Below are 21123 nucleotides of genomic sequence, written 5' to 3'. Positions count from 1 at the left end.
GTTTTTTGTGTGTGTTGATTATTGTTATATGCCTTTATTTTCTTTTCCCCTTTCTTGTCTTATAGTGCAATGAGAGTAAGTCCAGGATTTTATACCACATGAGAGTGCTTTTTTTGTTATTGTTGTTGTTGATGTTGTTGTTGTCGCTGCGGCAATAATGAAGACACCCACACGTGTGTGTAAAAAAAAAGCGTGCATACACCACAACCCCCATGTCATTGTCGTTGAGGAGCAGCATATTGAATGAACTGCCATATTCCTTTATTACCTTTTATTTTTTTCAAGAGTGCAATAAAAATTGACGAGAGAGTTACCTTCTAGAACTGGGCTTCATCTCCATTTTCTTCCTACCCATCACACAAACATCTTAAGTGTGACGTCACGGACGCGCCATTTATGTATATATGTATGTATGTATATGTATGCGCGCGCGTGTGCGTGTGCGTGTGCGTGAGTGTGTGTGTCGTCAGGGTGTAGCGAAAGTGAAGAACCAAGACCAAGCACTGCCAAAACTGTGTTTTAACGGTCTTTAAATCTGTATTGGGCGAACTATTGGCTCCGTAGAAATAAACAACGCTCAAATCAACGATATCGGCAAGCACAGTTGTCGGTCGTCGCATCTAAGCTCACGGTTTCAATGCGTCCACTATTCATGAATGCCCACCGTGTTGGTGCAGCAGCTTTGGCCTTGACCTGATACGCCCGAGGGCGCGGGTTCGAATCCCGGCCTGCCGCGGCGGCCATATTTCGATGGGGGCAAAATGCAAACAAACACGCCGGTGTAGCGTGCATATTGGCTGCACGTTAAAGAACGCCAGGTGGTCCAAATTATTCCGGAGATATAGCCCACTACGGCGCGCCTCGTAATCACATCGTGGCTAATTGGCACTTAAAACTCCAGAATTTAATTTGTTTTAATTTATACATGACTACAGCCGTTCATTCAGAGTAATCTCTGCAGTGCTCGCGTACATTTGGGAACGTAGAACACTAGTCGCACAGCGCGCGCAATGTGGCCAGACACGCCAACTTCGAATTCGCGACAAAGCCTGAAAATTTTCGGATGCTCCAGGCGCGTCGTTCGTTGACGCTCAGTGCCCAACGCCACGATGCAACGTCCCCTTTAAATCATCGTCCACGTGCTCGAAAGACGGAAACACACTAAGATTTAGGGTGAACTAAAATATAGCTAAGCCAGAACTTAGCGTCGCTAACTAGTATGCGATAGCACATTCAAAATCCGACGATTGTGAGGTCTCGACTGCTGCACGGGCGTCCTTGCGCACGCTCACTTATCAGTGACGCTTTTATATATATCCTACGAAACACGGCTATTGCTGTCTAAAAGATGTACTGAACTGATAATTCAAAAGGTGTGTTGATCAAGACATTTTGCAGCCATGGACGCTTAGAAGTACATCAGCAAGCCCTGCTAATATGCTAAAAGTTGGCTAACGGACTTTTTGACAAGAACAACGGAAGACTTTTATTTCTGTGGCACAGGTTACGGTAACACGAGGTGTGTCCACATTACAATTTATTTGGCATGAGGCATGGACATCAGGGAAAAAAAGATGTTATTGGATACAGTAATACACAGGTTTTTTTCCAGATGTGAATCGTATGGCATTAGTGCAGCACACCCTATGTAGGCGACTAGCGCACTTTGCTTAGACCAATCAATTGGATGCCGCCTGTCACAATTACTTTGTAGATAAGATCTGTATTGTACGGCGATGTCATGCCAATGTGCCCTCCTTGACTGAAACAAGGATGTCACCTCTGCAAGAAACACATCTTTGTTGACGAAACGTGGCCCTGCTGGGTCTCCTGCGAACTGAGCAGAGAAACGTTTTGCCAGTGATGGTGCGGTTCAGACGCAAAAGCGACATCCTGGTTTCAGCAGCAGGATTGCGACAAGAGGATTGGCCCCCGTCTTGGAAGTCTTGACGTGCTGGTGGCGCCAGGTGCAAAGTGGTTTGTAGATGTTCTAGATTCATCATTGCATCTATAGACTCAGCATCTACATTGACTAGCAATTGAGAAGCAACTACACACAAAAAATATGTATTCAAGTAATGGTCCATGCTGAATTATTGCCCACCTAGCGAAAGGTCAAATGTGGCAGCCTAATCAAAGGGCCAAAGAAAATAAGTTGCTAAATTCTCATAACACCTATAATTGATATTATTGAAATAGATGACAAAGACCACAACAGGTAAAATTAGAGTTATGACAAAATTTTGCAAGGCAATTCTACATACTATACTACTGGAACCTGCACCATCATGCCTGTTCTACTCGCACGTGTGACACAACAAAATCTCTATATCGGACGTAGGTGCCTTCACACGTCATTGTGTGATCCACTCACAATAAGGTTGAAAAAAGAGTCTGCACAAGCTACCTGATGCGATTCATTCGGCTAAGGCGCAAACCAATGGTTGATGGTGGTAGAGCCAAATTGAAGTTCGTCTGGCATGGAAGCCTCTTCCCATATTTTATCAATCGAAGCAGCAAAGGAAACTCTCTGCAGCACACGATAAGCCTGGACATCGACCTGTCAAGTGTGAGAAGCGTTCGAGCGGGCGTCCCCATGTCGACATAATTGCCCTCTTCTACAAAACAGCATCACCCCTTTTATTCCCCGAGCTGACAGAAAGGACGCAGAGAAGACAAACCGAAGGGCGGGAGGTCGTCGACGACAGAACCTGACGAAAGCACTAATACTTCCACAGATTTCCCAAGACGGCAGCGACGAACACAATACCGCAAGGGGTTATTTAAGGCCTTCCTGCAGGGCCTCCGTGTTAATCAGAACCGCTCGAGACTGGATAAGAGTCACCGCCATGTACCAATGAAGTAAACACAATCCTTTCTACTATTTTTCATCATCACGATGCCCCGCTTCGTCGTCGTTTCCTGATTCTTGCGATGAAGACCCACCTCACCCGGTCGAAATCGTATCAGCTGGTTGGCAGCAATGGGATACTCCACCCTTCGTCCTGGCTTCAGCAGAATGGTGAGTGCTTGACTTTCTTTGAGAATTTGCCAAGTTTTAGCTCGTGTTTTCTAAAACAGTAAATTAGTTTCTGCACGTGCAGGCTCCTGTTGAAAGCTTCCTGACGTCACAGTAGAGTAAGAAAGTCATTGACCACGGATTTAAGAAAACGGAAAAAGCCAGAGTTGTTATTACTATATGAAGACTTGAGTATTGAGGTCAGGAAAAGTCAGGGAAAGCCGTAGCTTGTTGAGGCGATTGAGAAGTGCGGGGCTTTTGAGGGCGAAATTTCATAAGTATGGAAAGAGGTAAGAGACGAGCTGAGAAAACTGGAGAAAACGCTGCAGAAGAAAGGCAAAGAGCTGCAGAGAAAAGGCAGAAAGCTGAACAAAACGCTGTAGAGGAAAGGCAGAGAGCTGATTAAAGGGAAGCTGCAGGAAGAAAGGAACGAGAGGACCAGAGAGTTGATCAAGCTGCCGAGAGAAGGGAACGAGAGGAACAGAGAGCTCACGAACTAAAGCTAAAAGAACTAGACGTGCAGCGGGATCTGGCCATGCAATCGGCAAATAACATCTCAATAAATGAAAGACGTTCAGGTGAAGCAGGAGTAAAAATTAGGGATCTCATGCCGACGTACACACTCTAAAAAATAGTTTGCACCCTTTGGGATGTATATCTGCCACACAACAATAATCGTCCTCTGCCTTGATGCGTTTCCTTTCTTTAACGCTGTGAGCCCGGTACTTTCCAGTAACGAACGGCATGCGCGTTATCAGCATGATATAGCATTCCCGACAGGAAAGTAGCGCGAGCGGCGTTTTCAAGAAAGGAAACGCATCGAGGCAGATGACGATTATCGTTGTGTGGTAGAGATACACTCCAAAGGGTGCAAACTTTTTTTAGAGTGCAAGGCAAACGATGGCATGGGATTGTTTCTCGTTACTTTTGAACGAATGTGCGAGAAAGACGGGTTGGCACTAGAGAGTTGACCGCAACAGATTCTGACCGTTCTTCCTTGCGAGCCAACAGAAATAATTGCAAGGCTAACGAGAGACGACGCAGATGAGTATCGGAAAGTAAAAGCTGCGTTGCTAAGGAGATATCGGCTCTCAGTGGAGGTCATCGTTTTCGGGAGACAGCAATAACGCCGGGTGAGTCTTTTCAAGATTTCACCTATAAGCTGAAAGTCCATTCAATTGAGTGGCTAAAAGGAGAAGATGCGTTCGGTTGTCACGACAAGGTTCTTGAGTTAATCTGTATGGAGCAGTTCTATGGGTCCTTGAGAGAAGAGATGCGCCTGTGGATTCAAGTCGGGTGAAACAGACTTGGAACGTGCTGCAGTGCTAGTAGATGAATTCGATGCACGTCGCGAATCCGGGAAAACGCGTGTCAGGCCATTCACTAAATTCAGCAAAGAGGAAAACAGGCGCCCCGTTCACCACGAAAAGGCTGGAGGAGGCACAAAAGACGTGCAGCCCGATAATTCAGGAGAGGATAACACCGTAGTAAAAGACGAAAGAAAAATAGCAAAAGCGTTAGATCTAGAAAACCGGTCGTCTGTTTCCGTTGCCAGGAACCTTGACGCCTTGCGATCGACTGTCGGAAGCCTAGAATTGTTTTTTTTCTTTTGTAAAATGCGGCAATGACAACTTGGCCCTTCGCGACCTAGCAGTGAATGGAATGCCGTGTAGAGTACTTATAAAGACTCAGCTGCGACAATGGACATTGTCCGCCCTGCGTTTGTGAAACCTGAGGATTGCGTGAATCCGGCAGGTAGTCGAGAAGAATAGTGTTTGCTTGCCCATAAAATTAAAGGCCATTTGGACTATTGCTGAATGAAGCAGCAGCATCGCCAAATCTGTCGAAACACTATCTCTACTTATTTTAACATCACTCGGAAGTGATGTTGAAGAAAAAGGGCCCGAGTTTTGACGACCACACGGTCCAAGCTCTCACGCGTTCCAAGGCTCGCGAGATCGCGGAGGAGATCAATCACGGCAACCAAGCCAAAAATATGCCTCCTGACATAGACATTCAGGAAGCACAGCACATAGCTAGTGAAATCAGTGAAAAAAGCGCTAGCGAGGAGGCATCCGGGTCAGTGAGAATACCGCAGCAAAGACTAGCAGAAGAATTAGAGGCTAATTTGCTGCTAACACATTCGGAAAGCTCTTTAGACCTACTGAGGGTTGTTAAAGAAAGAATCGCGACGGAAAAAGACAGCAATTACGTATCGAAAGTAGAAACAAGGATTATTGCGGAGGACGTTCCTTGCGGGAACGAGACCAGTTTAAACAGCCCCAAAAGGTTCAAGGAGAGGGTGAAAAACTCCCTCGCACATCCGCACTTGGGCGATTTTCCGGAATCGTCAAAAGGCGAGGAGAATGCCAGGGCGGTCCAGCAGGGCAGAATCCCAACGCTCGGGAACTTCAGAGGCGCATTAGGCGACCGCCTGGCATGGCAAAAATTGGTTAAACAGCGCAAGATCAAGCGAGCCAAGTATTCGGCTCAGCAAAGAATGGAGAATGTCGCCACCCAGCCGCCCTTGTGAGACAAGAGAACAGGCCATCACGCAGAACTTCAAAGGGCTCGTTGGGGCGGGTGAGAAAGCGAAGGCGTCACTTAACAACAAAAATTTGTCTCTGCGAGTAGGGGTGAGGCTGGAAGGTTCAACCGGGCGGAGATATGCGTGTACGAACAGGACCAGTCAGACTGTCACTGCAGTAGAATGCGCCGCGAGAGTGAGGGAAAAAGGAGGCTGGCAATTTTTCCCGCGTTTATGGCCTCCTTTTCAGGGACGAAAAAGTAAGCCGCGGGCACACAAAGTGGCAGACGACGACAGAGGGCAGCGTATGACTGGTTGCCCTTTGTTGCCTTCGGCGAGGCCCGAAGGCCTTCAGACAGCGATCCAATCGAGTGCGCATTAAGAGGTAATAATTGTCGAATTAGGCGCGTCCATAAGTTTGTTGTAAAGGGCTCCTCTTCGTTCTTTGCTTTTCTTCGAAAGCGTTTTGTTTGTCCGTTTTGAATTTATGCTGGTTTTCAATACGTTCTGAGTCTCTCGACAACCGTGGCTTTCTCGGAAAAAGGAAACACAAGAACGTTAGGCATTAGGCTGGTTGAAATACGCACTGAAGTCTGGTTTTCTCCTTTGTTAGTTTTCAGAAATCTCGAACGAGGGCTGCAGCTACGATTCTGATAGGGCCTTATGTGAAGAACGTTAGAACTTGGCAGTTCTCATAGTTAGTTAGGTGCCCTCTACGCGCAATTTCTTATATATATATATATATATATATATATATATATATATATATATATATATATATATATATATATATTGCTTTAAATGCATCCTTATGTTGCTGTATTTGCCTGTTCCTGCCATTTGTACTGGGTCGTGGTCATAGTCGAGCCCGTGTAGCGGCTTTTTGACCACCCTCAGCATCCCGAATGTTGGAATAAAGTTTGATTTGATTTAATGTGTTTGTTGTGCCTTAGGCTTGGCGTGGTTTATTTCCAGAAGTTGTCACCTGGCAGGCCTTGAAACGATCACCGAAACAAAGCAGAGGCACGAAGTCTACCGGTCTCTTCGAGGTGCATGGATACTGCGATACCATTGGAAACAAAAAAAAACTTATGGATGCGCCTTCGAGACCTCCTGTGGGGGCGGACGGGCTGTTATGATCGACTTGTCAAGTGTGAGAGACATTCAGGCGTACGTTCCTGTGACAAGATGATTTGCCTCGTCCCAGAACAGGCTGTTACGATAAGCCTGGACATCGACCTGTCAAGTGTGAGAAACGTTCAAGCGGGCGTCCCCATGTCGACATAATTGCACTCTTCTCCGAAACAGCTTCACCCCTTTTGTTCCCTGAGCTGACACAAATGGAAGGATGAAGAGAAGACAAACCGAAGGGCGGGAGGTCGTCGACGACAGAACCTGACGAAAGCACTAATACTTCCGCTGAGTAGACCTTGAATATGATCGCTTAGGCGCAAACAAGGGAGGACGGAAGGGAGCAAGGGCAGCGTCCGTCCTTCCTTGTTTGCGCCTAAGCGATCATATTTATGGTCTACTCAGCAATATGAACCGACTAGCCCAGCAACCTGTCCTAATACTTCCACAGCCTCCCCGAGGCGACAGCGACGAACACAAGACCGCAAGGGTTTATTTAAGGCCGTCCGGGCTCTGGTGTTAATCAGAACCGCTCGAGACTCGGATAAGAGTCAGCATCATGTACCAACGATGTGAATACAATCTTTTCTATTCTTTTTCATCATCACGATGCTCGGCTTCGCCGTCGTTTCCTTATTCTTGCGGTGAAGACTCACCTCACCCCGTTCATCTCGTATCACTGTACAGTAAATTGCTGTAAATAAACTAACTCGTACAGGAAACGTTTAATAATAATAATAATAATAATAATAATAATAATAATAATAATAATAATACAGAACTTATTGCATACTGGCTTGAATATATTTGTGCATCAGGGAAGCAAGGTGCAACGTACACAGCTGTAGGAAAATTTTACTCGTGTTAATGGTAAATGATGACACAACAGAGTTAATCTGTGAGTTCTTACATAGTTTTGGCCAGCTGCAGTTGTTTTGTAAGGCTTGGGGAAACTACGTAGTATTAGTATAAGTATACTGTGTGCATTGGTGGTGAGAAACTGGGAATAGTGGTGGCAGCTTGTTAGATATCAATGCAAGAAAATGCGCGTTTGTAAGAGAACAACTATAGCTATTTTACCGCGTAGCGATCCCTGACCTTATACCCGATATACAAAGCACAGTGAAGGACCTGAGAGGATAGAGCACACTGGCTTATTACACTGATGAGAATGATGAAGTCACGTCATTCAGCTATCACCATGAGTCAAGAAGGACGTCCAGCCGATTTTACAGTGAAAAGGGCAGATTTGCAATTACAGATGAGGTGAACCACAGTCATTCATACCCGCCGTGGTTGCTTAGTGGCTATGGTGTTGGGCTGCTAAGCACGAGGTCGCGGGATCAAATCCCGGCCACGGCGGCCGCATTTCGATGGGGGCGAAATGCAAAAGCACCCGTGTACTTAGATTTAGGTGCACGTTGAAGAACCCCAGGTGGTCCAAATTTCCGGAGTCCCCCACTACGGCGTGCCTCATAATCAGAAAGTGGTTTTGGCACGTAAAACCCCATAATTTAATTTTTTAACAGTCATTCATTAACAAACGACAAGCAGTCGTGACTGTACTCCCAGATGAAGCACCTGCTAGGCTACGTCTTGCAGCCTATTTGGAACAAAGCACCAGCGCAATTTTTATATGAGCAGCCGAACGCATTCGACATTGTATGAATCAAGTAAGAACTCCAGTATATATAGATATATATACATATATATATATAGTCAAGCACGCAAGCTAAGCTGGTGATTACGCAAGCTCGTGGTTACGGCCAGCAAGTCCTCTTTGAATGCGCTCCCTTCGGTTGTTTCGCGCTACGTTAATCATATAGAATATTTAAAAAAAAGCAAAACCCTCGTATATTTAAAAAAAATAAAGTGACGAAAACCGGCAGAGCAGAAGAGCACAACCAACCATAATTGTCGCGGTTAACACACTGAAATAATTTCGGACATTGCTGACGAAAGAATAAGTGTGCAAAGTATTTCACTTACCGGAAAAGGTGATATCCGACCGTGCCACGTACAAAGACGCATCGAGAAAGACGAAGGCGGCGAACGCAGATCCCGCCATTGTGGTAGTAAGCAGTCGGCAGAAACACACAATACAGCCGATGTCACGGAGCACTGATGCAAAACACACGACAAACTGTGTCAGCAGAGCGTTAGCATAGTTAAATGATGCCAGTTAACATTCAATAAATGTACAGAATAGCTGAGAACAGCACGCAATTCTAGCATAACGTACTCAACCGAGCCCACGACCGAGGCGACGATGATGATGATGGTGATCCGTTATTCAATGGCACAAACATGTCACAAACTCACTTTGGGGATAGCATGTCTACTTGGCTACCGCCGAATAAGGTTCCTATATTATAAATAAAACAAGTTTGAAACTTGTTTTATCTAGAGGCCTTACCTACCTTACCGTCGAAGTGATTGCAGCGCCGTGGCTAGAACTGCGGTTCTCCTGCGATCTCAAACTAACCACCGTGCTGTGATCACTACTGCGATGCCAACCGGCATTTCGCTCCTGCTGTCTGCTCCTGATGCGCGAGCATGGAATACTACCTAGTTGCGAGGTGCCGTGGGCGCGCCATGGCTTGAAAACGATAACACACCCTTGATCGTTGAAGTTCCGGTGTGAATTTATTCATCATTGAAGTCAGCTAACTATGTTACGTCTTATGCGGTCATGTTGTCCGTGGCGTCTTTTGTTCATTAACGCTGACGCGCTTGGTCACCGTACATTTTACATGCCGTTTGTCATTTTACACACCTTTAACGCGCCTGACTCCGGCGCCCCATGAGCGAAAATTCCCGTACATATTTAGGTATATGTATATCCCTCGCCTTGCTATATTGCGTGCGGTATATGCGGGTTCATTGCCACACCGTTCCATCACTAAGGTTGCTCATACCTTGTATTACATTCTTGACAAAGTCATTCCACGAAATTTGGAGAATGACAACCCACAAACAAATGTCATAAAACAAACACCGACACCAAATGCCTTGTATGTTAAATCTCCTCAGACTGAAATATTAGAAGTGCGAAACAATAACAGAGACCTGATAATGATGTAACATTTTTGGTGCGGCTGTACACTGCCTCCGGGATCGGCCCAAGCAAGAGGCCGCGTTTTTACCAGAAAGCTCGCCTTCGTGCATAGCGTTCGCCGCCAGCGTTTCCCGGTAAACATTAAGGTTACATAAGCTGCAGTTGCGTCGATGCGTGAGATAAACAGTCAGGGGTCTTTGAATACTATGGCGCTCCACTCTTAAAGGCGAAAGCTGAAGCATCCTCCAATTTTTTTAGGCAGAAACATCTAAAAAGGTTCCTGAGTTGGACGTTCTGAATGCTTTTACCAAAAAAAAAAGAAGACTCTGGTGAACCAGTAGTGGATTACTACCGCAGACAGTATATATAGTAGTATATTTCAAGCGCTTAGGTTATGTTTAGAAGAAATTCAATTTTCAGCCTTGTGACATACCAAAACGTGTATGGCCGTTTGTAGCCGTTTCAAGACGTTTTTAAGAGGTTCTGTGTTTCGTGGTCGTACATCTCTTACAAACTTGCTATTTCGGGCACGCTGCGACGCGCTCGCGTACGCTCAACACACCTCGAATTCGAACCTCTGTTCGCGTGCTTCTCTAGATGTCAGGGCGCTAACTGAGTTAGTGCCCTGACACCATTCTGTATTTATTTATTTATGCATTTATTTATTACCCTCAGGGCCAAAGGCATTAAAGAGGGGAGTGGGTAACAGCAAATGAGAGAAGTAACAAATATAAGCAGTTAAGCAGTTTAAGTACACAGGCTTCTGATCATAAAGTTTTAGCTATATATAGAGTTAACAACGTCATGATATATTGGGAGCAAACTAAGGTAATAAAGCGGTAAATGCTAAGGTAATTAGGTTACAACCATACAGTAAACAACAACAAAAGTACTTGAATTACACAATGTTAGCTAGAACTGCTCGAAAATTTTGGTTATCGTAAATGGATACTTCACCAGGAAGCTGGTTCCATTCCGTGGATGACCGCAGAAAAAATTACTCTAAAGAAGTTTTAATTAGACAATGATTCAAGACCAACTTTATAACGGTGGTCGATTCGAGGCGATACGTATTGTGGCTGAAAAATGAAATCGTTGCGGAGTGTTGAATAATGGTACAATTTATGAAAAAGGACCAAAATTGCGATTTTACGACGAGAAGAAACTGGGGTAAGTGCAAGGTTGGTTTTCATGGCAGACACACTTGCAGTTCTGTTGTAATTACGTAAGATGAAACGAAGTGAATTATTTTGCACGAGTTCTAATGAATTAGTTTGTCAGTGGCGGGATCCCAAACAGCGCATGTATATTCAAGTTTCGGACGTATAAGGGTAGTATAAAGAAGTACTTTTAGGGATGAAGGGGCAGTTGAAAAGTTGCGGGGTAGGTAGCCAAGCATGCGGTTAGCATTGCGGATTACGTAGTCGGTATGAACATTGCAAGATAAATTAGCAGAGATATCTATATCTATAAGAGTGAACTAATTCCAAGGAAACATTAGTTAGGTAATATGTATGCATGCTGTGCCACACTTTCCCCCGGTGCCATGCGTGGGAGAGAAGACGGCGCATTTCCTCCTCGCTTTCCTCCCTTGTGCGCGCGAGACTGAGCCGCAATCGTCGGCTCATTCTCGCAGGCTTTCACCGCACATACAGCATTCGGCGCGCGGCGACGGTGTTATCGCCTTTGGACTTTATGCGGAACATCACGGCGACGGCAGAAACGAGCCTGGAGTGTTCATATAATTGCTGCCGCAATAAAATACTGCCGAAAAAAGGTTAAGGGCGTTTTGTACAGTACCACATAGTACCACATGTACAGTGCCACATACTTATAGATACCCAATTTGGTGTCAAAGACGTTCGTTGAAGAGCGACACACACATACTGGCACATACCTGAAGTGACCCGAGTTGGCGTCAAAGAGGCTCATTGAAGACCAGATCGAGTGACACGTACCCAGTGCTACGAATCGGCGTCATAGTTTCTTTGAACAGCGGTACCTACCCAGTCCCGCATCTACAGTGATCCATGTTGGAGTGAAAGAGGTTCTTTGAAGAGCGGCAGGTATGTATGTACATAGTGGCACATACCAGTGGCCCAAGTTGGTCCCATGGTTGGACTGAAAGTCTGTTACCTCAGCACAGCAGCCCGATACGCTAACCATTCCACCACGGACTACCAGACCTATAGGTATACAGGCGGGAAAACGGTTCGATTCAAACACACATAGATACAAACGTACATACATCGATAGATAGCCTCTGGAAAGCACGTGAAATACCCTAATAACGCGTTCAAAAATTTGGTAAAACCTATATCTCACAATGAATTTCAAAGCTAATGCGATTAGCAATGAAGCTATGTAGCGACACACCATACTGCTACCACAAAGGCACGTCATGTATGAGGCGCGTATGCAGCTGGGCATCTCTCTGGCGTTTCCCTTTGCACACGTTGTGCCATCTAGCGGTGCCGCCGCAAAGTCCGCACCTGGCGCGTGTGTGAACATATATATAGCGTGAACTCTCGTTAAAATTAACCCGGTTAAGATGAATTCTCGCATATAACGAACAACATGGAAACGTTTGTTTGGTTATCTATAGACTCAATAAAAAAAGATCCCCTTAAGACCAACCAACTCAGACACGCTCTTCGGTTAAGACGAGTATTCGGAGTGACCGACACCGTCACCGATTCCGGAGGCTAGGGTGCCTCGATGCGCCGGGGACGCGCGTATCAAGGCTTACTGGAGGCCTGCGGTGCACATCTCCCGTGGACAGAGGCGAAAACAAGAGGAGGACACAAAATTAGACAGTGACGTTTCACTTCGTGAACGCGGGCTACGCGCAAGCGTATGGGTGCTGTAGTGCTTAGGAAGCTATCGGCACACGGTGCGCCTAGACTGTCCGTATCACAGATCATATTCAAGACAGGGCTCGCGCGCCCGTGCCATACGCAGCAGCCGCCGCAGTAGTACGCCCCCTTGTAAACATTCATTTACTAATGAAATTCAAGCACAGTGTCAGCGCGTACAGGCAAACATGAGAACATCACACTCAATCATCGCGGACGCTCGCCGTCAAAACGCTGGAGTGAGGAATCGCGGCAGCAGCAGCGAGCGAAGTGACCTTTGCGCTGTTCATCGCTTCAACGAAAACAAAGCGGCGAGAACACAGCGCACGCCAAGCTACGAGTGATCGGCCCACCTAGACTGTGCCCCCAAAGAAGACGGCGTTCAAAAGCCCGCGCGACCGCGCGCGGCCGTAGTACCAACACCCTAAAGCACTTTAAACTTCCTAAAGTTGCGACACTCTCCTCCGCCGCCTTCACTCCTCCTCGTTTCTCCTCTCTTTCACGTTCCCTTCTCGACCGTGGCACCTACACCGCTCGAGCTTAGCAACGGCGCCAACATGCGCTCCTCGCCACTCCGTAGACGCTTCTCGAGCAAAAATGGTGCTGAAGCACGGCGCGAGGGCCCACGTGATGCTATTCGGCCAATAGCGACGCGGCGTTGGCCTCGGCAAGAGCGCGCGAGGAGAAGGCGGCATTCTTCAAAGCGTACTGCTACTTTACGAAGTTTAAGGGGCTTTACAACACCCCATCTCTCCCCTCCCGGTGCCATGCGCGCAACGGAAGATGGCTCGCTTACCCCCCCCCCCCCCCCCCCCTTCTTTGTGCACGCGAGATGGGGCTGCCATCGTTGGCTCACCGTCGCACGCTTTCACTCGCACACGCACCACATGGCGTGCGAGGGCGTGGTTATCACGAGACGAATCCGATACTTCCGCATCGCAAACGAAAGCTGTAGCAACTGCCGGAGGAGGTCAACCCCAGCGGTCCTCCGCCTACCTTCCTCCTTTGCGACGCTTCGCCTCGTTTCTCCTTCCCTACTTCACTCGACGTCCCCTAGACTTTCAGCTAGGTTGAGTTGCTTTGCCGCGCGCTCAGCGTGTTCCTTCGTACTTTCGCTAGCTCGGAGCCTGCACCGATGACCTGTGAGGCGGCAGATGCACGCTTTAACCCTCTAGTGAACTTTTTCCAGTGGCACGAAGACACAGAAGGATTTTTAAGGTCATTAGGTGAGATGACATCGTTTGTGGCTGCTCGCCGATTTGCACAGATGCGCCATACGTCGATCACGGACTGGATGAAACTAAGCAAGAGTGCCACTTGAAAACAGTTTTCTATTAAGTTCAGCTAAATAAATGCTTTTCTGTGTCGCAGAAAATCCGGGGTCGGCGTCCGGCGTCGGCGTTGCCGTGAGCGGAAATTTCCGTATGTTTACACTCTCTGAAAAAAGTTTGCACCCTTTGGGGCTTACCTTGTTCCACAACGATAATCGTCATCTGCCTTACTTGCGTTTCATCTCTTGAAAACTCGGCGCTTACTACTTTCCTGTCGAGAATGCATGCTGTGTCAAGCTGATAACGCGCAAGCCGTTCATTACTAGGAAGTACCGGGCTCGCAGCGTTAAGGAAAGGAACTGCGGGCAAGACAGATGACGATTATTATTTGGGTACAAAATGCAACCCTAAGGGTGTAAACTTTTTGTAGAGTGCACTCTTAAACAAATTTACACCCTTTGGGGCTTATCTTGCCACACAACGATAATCATCAGCTGTCTTGCTTGTGTTTCCTTTCTTGAAAACGCTGCGCTCGCTACTTTCCTCTCGAGAATGCTCATGCTGATAACGCACGTGCCGTTCGTGACTTGGAGGTACCGGGCTCGCAGAGTTAAAGAAAGGAAATGCGGACAAGATAGATGACGATTGTCGTTGCGTGGTAAGATAAGCCTGGAATTGCGTACGTTTGCTTAAGCGCATATATATATATATATATATATATGTATATATATATATATATATGCCACGCCTGGTTATATGACGTACGGTATATGCGGGTTATATTTCCACACCATTCTACATCAATAAAGTTGCTCATACCCTGTCGTAAATTTCTTGATACAGTTATTTCTCGAAAGACAGCGCATGCCTTTTATGTTAAGTCTTCTCAGAGTAAAATATTAGAAGTGCGAAGCGACAACAGAAACATGAAAATGATGCGCTTGGTTTGGCGCGGCTGTGCATGACCTCCGGGATCGGCGCACGCAAGATGGCGCGTTTCTACCAAAAAGTTTGCCTTCGTGCATAGCGTTCGCCACCAGCGTTTCCTTGTATTGATTGATTGATTGAAAACTTTATTATTCCACCGAGCTGGGGTGCCCGCCTCTGGTTACGTAATCATGGTTAGGTAATCTGCAGTTGCTGGGAAGCGTGAGAAGCAGTTAGGGATTTTTTAATGCTATTGGCGTGCCACTATTAAAGGCGAAGCTTAAGCGTAATGAGCTTCACTCCAAAGTTTATTTGTTCTTCCCTATTTTCATACCGCAGACAAATATCACTTAAATAAATTGTTCCTACAAAATAAAAATCTACGTTTAGAGCAGAATCAACCGGTAGCTAGCGCCATCTTTAAGTAGAGCAACAATCAATACTTTCGAGCCTGCGGACTGCCTTGACGACTCAGTTGGGGGCGCCGACGTCGCTGCGTTGGCTTCGTGGCCGATGGTTGCTGCTGACGTTGGAGGAGCCGTAGTAGCCGCGCTAGCGTGTATGCGGGTCGTTGCCGGTCGTGTCCGCAGGACTCTGGGTGCTGCAGCATGGATCTACCGCTCGGAACGGTCGTGAGCCCGCACTACGCGTTCCCCATTGTCGGCGTCATACTGTGCGCCCTGCTTGTTTTCGCCTTCGGCTTCAAGTCGCCCAGCCAGCCTCCCAGCTTCGGAAGCATCGACGATGAGAGCGACAAGAAGAAGAAGCGAAAGGCCAAGGAGTCCCAGAAGGTAGTACGGCGTTAGCTCCGCGAATGGGCCCACCACTGCATGCTTGGGCCTCCAAATAATTAGCTCAGTCCTCCTTCCTGACTCGGGCTATCAGTGCCGCAGCTGTGGTGTGGGCCAACCTGCCCAAAAGTGCATGTGCCCTCCGGGGGTCACTTGCATTGCGCCTGGCGATCCCGATCAGGCGGTGAAAACGAGTTCTCTCGCGTATGTCGCCCTCTGAGCTTCCTGCCATATGCGAGCTTCGAAAACCGGATCACCGTTTCAACGGCGGATTTTTCCGTGCTGCCGGGTGAAAGCACTAAATGTCAACCGAACAGTCGTATCGGCGCGTCGCCGTGTTTCGTTTTCAGAGCGCGTCGCCTGCAAACGGATGCACGCGTCTCTCAAGAGGCCGTTCGCTACCGCGTGGCTTCCGCGCAACGGCTTTCCAGTTTCTCGCGCGAGGACCCAATAGCAGCGTGTATCACCCGCCCCGTGCGTATCTCAAACTTGATAAGTGATTCCATGTGAGAATTACAAATCCTCGTTTGCGTGAGCCCACGTTCCCTGCACGCCAGCTGGTCAGCTTCCATTGGTCGCAATATGGGCAAGTCCGTAATGTCGAAGTGCCACGGCAGTACCGGCGCTTTTCTCCCATTTGCGTCGACGTTGCCGCGTCGCACGTCAGCTGTCGCTGTTTCGGCTAGCGCTCGAAGCACGCGAGTTCAAATTTGTGCAGCATTGTGGACGCTGTATCACGGCTGTGGTTTCTTTTCCTCTTTTCAAAGAGCGCATTTATCTTCGCTTTCCGCTCGTATCCGGACTCCCATCGTCATTGCCGCCGTGCCTCCCTTTGCTCCCGTATTTTAATAGTTTTTTTTTTATTTATTGAGAACGTACAGAAAGCTGACGGATATGCTGTGATTTGGGCCGTTGGAAACTGCTGGATCAGGGACACCGTCCGCCCCATGAGTACCACGTGTTTGACCGAACCCCAGTAAGAAAGGGTCGGGAAAAAGAGAGCAGTGCTGGAGACGTGCTCCATATCGCAAACCCCCATCTGGCAAATGCGCGCCTCTTTTGCGGGCACCGACCGTACTGCGCGAGATTAGATGCAAGCTCGGACCACTTCTCCGCCACGCTGTCGACTCTGGACGTTTGCGCCTTTTTATCGTGACGGTGCTCGTTTCGCTTTCTCCGCGGGAAGCCTCGAAAACGCGCTGACAGGCGAGAATTGCGAGCCCCTTCAACTTTCCTACGAGCAGCGCTGGCACTTAAGTTGTCGATGTGGCAGGCATCAAAAGAGATACATGATATTGGAACAACTCTTGCGGACAAAAACAACTTTTGGTTTTTCAGTTTAGCCTCACACGATCGATATTTCAAAGTAGTTTACGAAATTGTATGGTGCATGGTGTTCAGCATGCACTTTATATGGGACGCTGTCTGAGGGTTGGTACTCTAATACTGTAAAGCCATGGAAACTACACACTAAAGAAAAGCTTGCACCCTTTGGAGCTTTATGTCTCCTTCCTTTATTCAACGCTGTCTGCCTGGTAATTCCAAGTCACGAATGGCATGCGCATTGTCAACGTGACATATCTTTCTTGACAGAAAAGTAGCAAGCAAGACGGACGACGATTATTGAGGACCACATACGTCCCAAAGGGTGTAACTTTCTAAAGCATTCGCTTTTATGAGCTCGTTCCTCAGTTCGGCATCCACAGTGACGGCATCCACAGTGCCCGTGTCATGACCCCTTTAACCGTTAATGCTTTCATGAGCATCATGGCCGTGCATGGTAGGTAGCGGGCGCTAAGAATGGCACTTGCCACTGGTAGCATTGTGGCCCAGGTTGACCTCATTTCTCAGAAGTGAAGGTCAGGGCTTGACAGGCCTGAACCTTGGACAATGAAAGCTTGATTCCCTGTAACACGACCCGATGGTGTTGTCCTCCGCGTATCGCAGACGGTGGAACCCACTGATTGTAACCGCAGTGTGGTGAAAGCTTTGCTGCATTGCAATGACGCCTTGCCTGTCCCTTCGCGAGTCGGTGGTGGCATGGGAGCTTGCCATGAAGGAAGCAGGACTTTTAGACCCCCAAGCGAATTGACAAGCTAGAGACCAGGAGTGAAAATGCCTAGCCCGCATGACAGCCTAACGTTTAAACTTATGCATTACCCACTCGTAGTTGCCGCACAAGTTCTTTTGACTGTATGTACGATGTCGGTCTTAGTTGATACCGAACTTCATAATTCCTTGCAAAGCCATGATGCAGAGCAAAGAGCCACGCACATTGAAGCACAGCTTTTTCTTAGCCATTGTTGACCAGCCAGCCCATACAATGATAGTTTAAATTTTCTACAAAACAGTTTGCACTGTTGTAAATTGTGCGAGTGTGGTGATTGAATGACTGTAATAATTTGTACTGCTCTACAAATTATGTGAGCGTGCTTATTGAATTATGGTAATATATTAGTGGTTCTGCATCATTGCTGCAATATTTATGCATGTAGAGCTGACTTGTATTGTGCAACATGCGCAGATATATTCAGTAACAGCAGGATGTGTTGTTTGGAGCCTGTGTATAGTGTTGAAATTCACACTGTTGCTCAGGGCGTGTTCTCTTTTGTCCTTTCTAGAGCAAAACGCAAGCCAACGGCCATGCACCAACTGCATCCCCAAAAGTTGTTAGCCAAGCCAAGCCCAAAGTAGAGAAGGCACCTGCTCCTGCTAAACAGAAAACCGAAAAAACAGATGCGAAGGTTTGTGCGCCAGCTCAATTTGTCCTCTCAGTGTTCACAAGAGTGAGCCCCTTATGAAAGCTAATGAAACTGTGTTAAAATGAAAAAAGCCTGGCCTGGTAGCAGCACTTGACTTCGTTTTTAATTCTTTTTGTTGGACTTGTACTGGTAAAAATTCTGGAGGCCTTGGATATTTAGTCAAGCAAGCACACCAGTCTGGTCTCCTCATGCCACTGAAATTATCTGAAAGAAACAGTGGTTCACAGGAATATGTAGACTTCTACCTTCCGCATAAAGATTATGTGTGACAGTGGTCGAACAAGGCATAAAACGCCATGGTAGATCAGTGGGCATGGCCTTACACTGCTATGCTTGAGGTTGCGTGTTCGATAAATGCCATGGCAGCCACATTTTGATGGGACTGAAACGCAGAAACACTCGTATACCATGCAATGGATGTATTTAAAGAAACCCAGATGGTTTAAATTAATTCGGAGTCTCTCACTCTAGCGTACCTCATAATCAGATTGTGGTTTTTGGCATGCAAAACCACATAATGTAATTTAGCAAACAGAGATGCGGCAGTTGTTATTAAGGTGTCCTGTCACCACTCCATTGTCGCTCTCTGACACCTTTGTTGGATGCTAGTCGTGAAGGGTTACCACAATTGCACCGCTGCAAAAATAAAAGGTAAGAAAGGAGCAATGGGCATGGTATTGATATGTGGAGCCGCCCCTGCTGAAAGGAAACATTGTGTTGAAAAAGCAGCTGGGAAAATAAGCATCGAGCTTTTTATGCTTCCATTTTTATTAAGGTCATTTTCGAAGTTTTTTGCAAGAATATGTAAATTGAAAGGCGCAGCACTCACTCCAATGTGTTCTGAGGTAAAAAAAAAATGGTGCTGCAAACCCTTTAACTTGCAAATTATTTCTGAGTGAAGTGTACAAAATTTACTAGTTATTTTTTATTCCAGCAAGAAATTGCTCATTTAATAAGTATTCATATAGCATATTTAATGTGTAGATTATCTCTTATGTTTACTTTAAATGCCAGGGAAAGACATCTGCTTTGAAAAAGGGAGACATTCCCACATCACATGTGTTAGGTTAGAGTGTGCCTATCTGAACAGGTTTAACGGAAGGAATGATAAGCATGAAAGAACATGTTCAAGTGCAAGACTCAAATGCACAACAGGAGCTGGCTTGACAAGTGCCGCTTGTCTTTGGAAATATCAGCACAAACGGCTAGGACGAGTACAGCTCGAGCTTAGTAGTCAGTGGGTTAAGGGATCAAGCGGGGGCTATGTTGTGCACTGAAAACCTTTGTTTCGCCTCTGACTCATCGTAGGCTGCTCAGCAAAAAAAGCCTGCCCAACCCCAAGAGAAGCGGCCCGTCACAACCAAGGGAAAGAAGGAAGCTGCTGCGAAACAACCAGAGGACCCCGCTCCTGCACCACAGTCAGCTGAGGACGCCGGAGGTACCTTGCAGATTGTGCTGCCTATTATCCGTTTCGCACATACCAGGCAATGGTGCAGAAGCCATGCGAATAGCACGTTCATAAAAGACTCACTGTGCACATTTCACTGTGCGTGTTTTTCTTGACTCTGTGTTGCTTTCTACAAAATAGCTACTTCATACTTTACAACCACAACTTAAGCATAAGGTTATGTCAAATCCGTGTTATTTGCTTACCTTCATGCAGAAATGCAACGTATTATGTTTTTGTTACGAACTTGAGTGGTAAACTGCACCCACTGGTTACAGAAACAAGTTGCCCCGCTCGTTTGGGGGTAAATAGGTAAAGATCTGCAATACCTTCCATGTAAAAAATATATAATGTCTTGCAACATAAATGTATGGAATTTAATGTTATGTGAAATTACATGATGCGTACCCATATCTCTCTCTTTCCGTTGCGAAGGCAAACAGCAAGGGAAGTCTCTCTAGCTTTCATAGTGCTTCATGCTATGTATGAAACTGAGTACCGTATTTTCACGATTCTACCACACCATTGATTGCAACACGCAGTTATATTAGCACCCAAATATATTGGTACACGAACGAAGGAATAAGAACTGGCGACTATTTACAAAGTGTACTTACAAAGGGTAATGCAGGGCTAGCCAGTTCAGCCGACAGCTCGAGAGCCAGAGAGCGTTCGTCGTCTTCGTCGGGGCGCCCGCATGCATCGGCCACAAGAAACACGCAATATGCATGCACCAACATATTTAAAAAAAACTTGGTGCAGATTCTTTCGTGCACATCAAGTAACGAAACCTGAGTCGACGCGTACCGTGTTGAAACGATATTATGGGACCTCCGAAGGCACACAGATACGCAGCTGAATCTTAGCGGCTAGTTATTATCTGGATCCGATGACACCTCCTTTTAGCTGTTACCTGCCACAGAAGGTCGTCTTCAGTTCCATTTATTGCATTAGAAATGTCACGCATAAGGAAGCTCGCAGAACCCTCATCTGTGGGAGGGCATTCCACGCACCATGGACCCACCTTGCAGTGTCTCCGAGTGTCGCTTTCTTCAGACAACCCATTAGATGGCAATGTGTCTAGCTACCTTGCATGGAGCTTTTCTTTTCTTTTTAGCAAGAATCTTTCATTTTTTTTATTTTGAGTAGAATTAGTTACAATTGTAATATGCATGCAAACTTGAACGAACTTTTTCAAAAAAAGGTGTGCATTAGAATCATGCACACACAGTATATGCATATTGCCCATTACAGTTTAATTTTTTAAGCTAATAAGTTGTTGAAGATGATTTATCTAAAATATAGATACAACCTACCCTCTTGGTGGTGACCACC

The 21123-nt window shown here is 46.6% G+C and overlaps 1 protein-coding gene across 2 annotated transcripts in view; it reads left to right on the top strand.

Annotated features, from left to right (window-relative positions):
* The first annotated feature begins 15253 nt into the window (after positions 1–15253).
* The window catches only part of LOC126527217 (uncharacterized), an 18547-nt gene continuing 12677 nt past the window's right edge, over positions 15254–21123 (top strand). For both annotated transcript variants that reach the window (XM_050174973.3, XM_050174972.3), the window contains exons 1-3: positions 15254–15579; positions 18201–18323; positions 19650–19779. In XM_050174973.3, coding sequence (XP_050030930.1) covers positions 15397–15579; positions 18201–18323; positions 19650–19779 — 436 coding nt within the window. In that variant the 5' untranslated portion in view covers positions 15254–15396. The remainder of the gene's footprint in view (positions 15580–18200; positions 18324–19649; positions 19780–21123) is intronic.

The sequence above is a fragment of the Dermacentor andersoni genome, chromosome 9 (genome assembly GCF_023375885.2).
Source record: "Dermacentor andersoni chromosome 9, qqDerAnde1_hic_scaffold, whole genome shotgun sequence".
Classification (NCBI taxonomy): domain Eukaryota; kingdom Metazoa; phylum Arthropoda; class Arachnida; order Ixodida; family Ixodidae; genus Dermacentor; species Dermacentor andersoni.
Note: the sequence above shows the minus strand (reverse complement) of the source record. Positions and strands in the feature narration are given on the sequence as shown.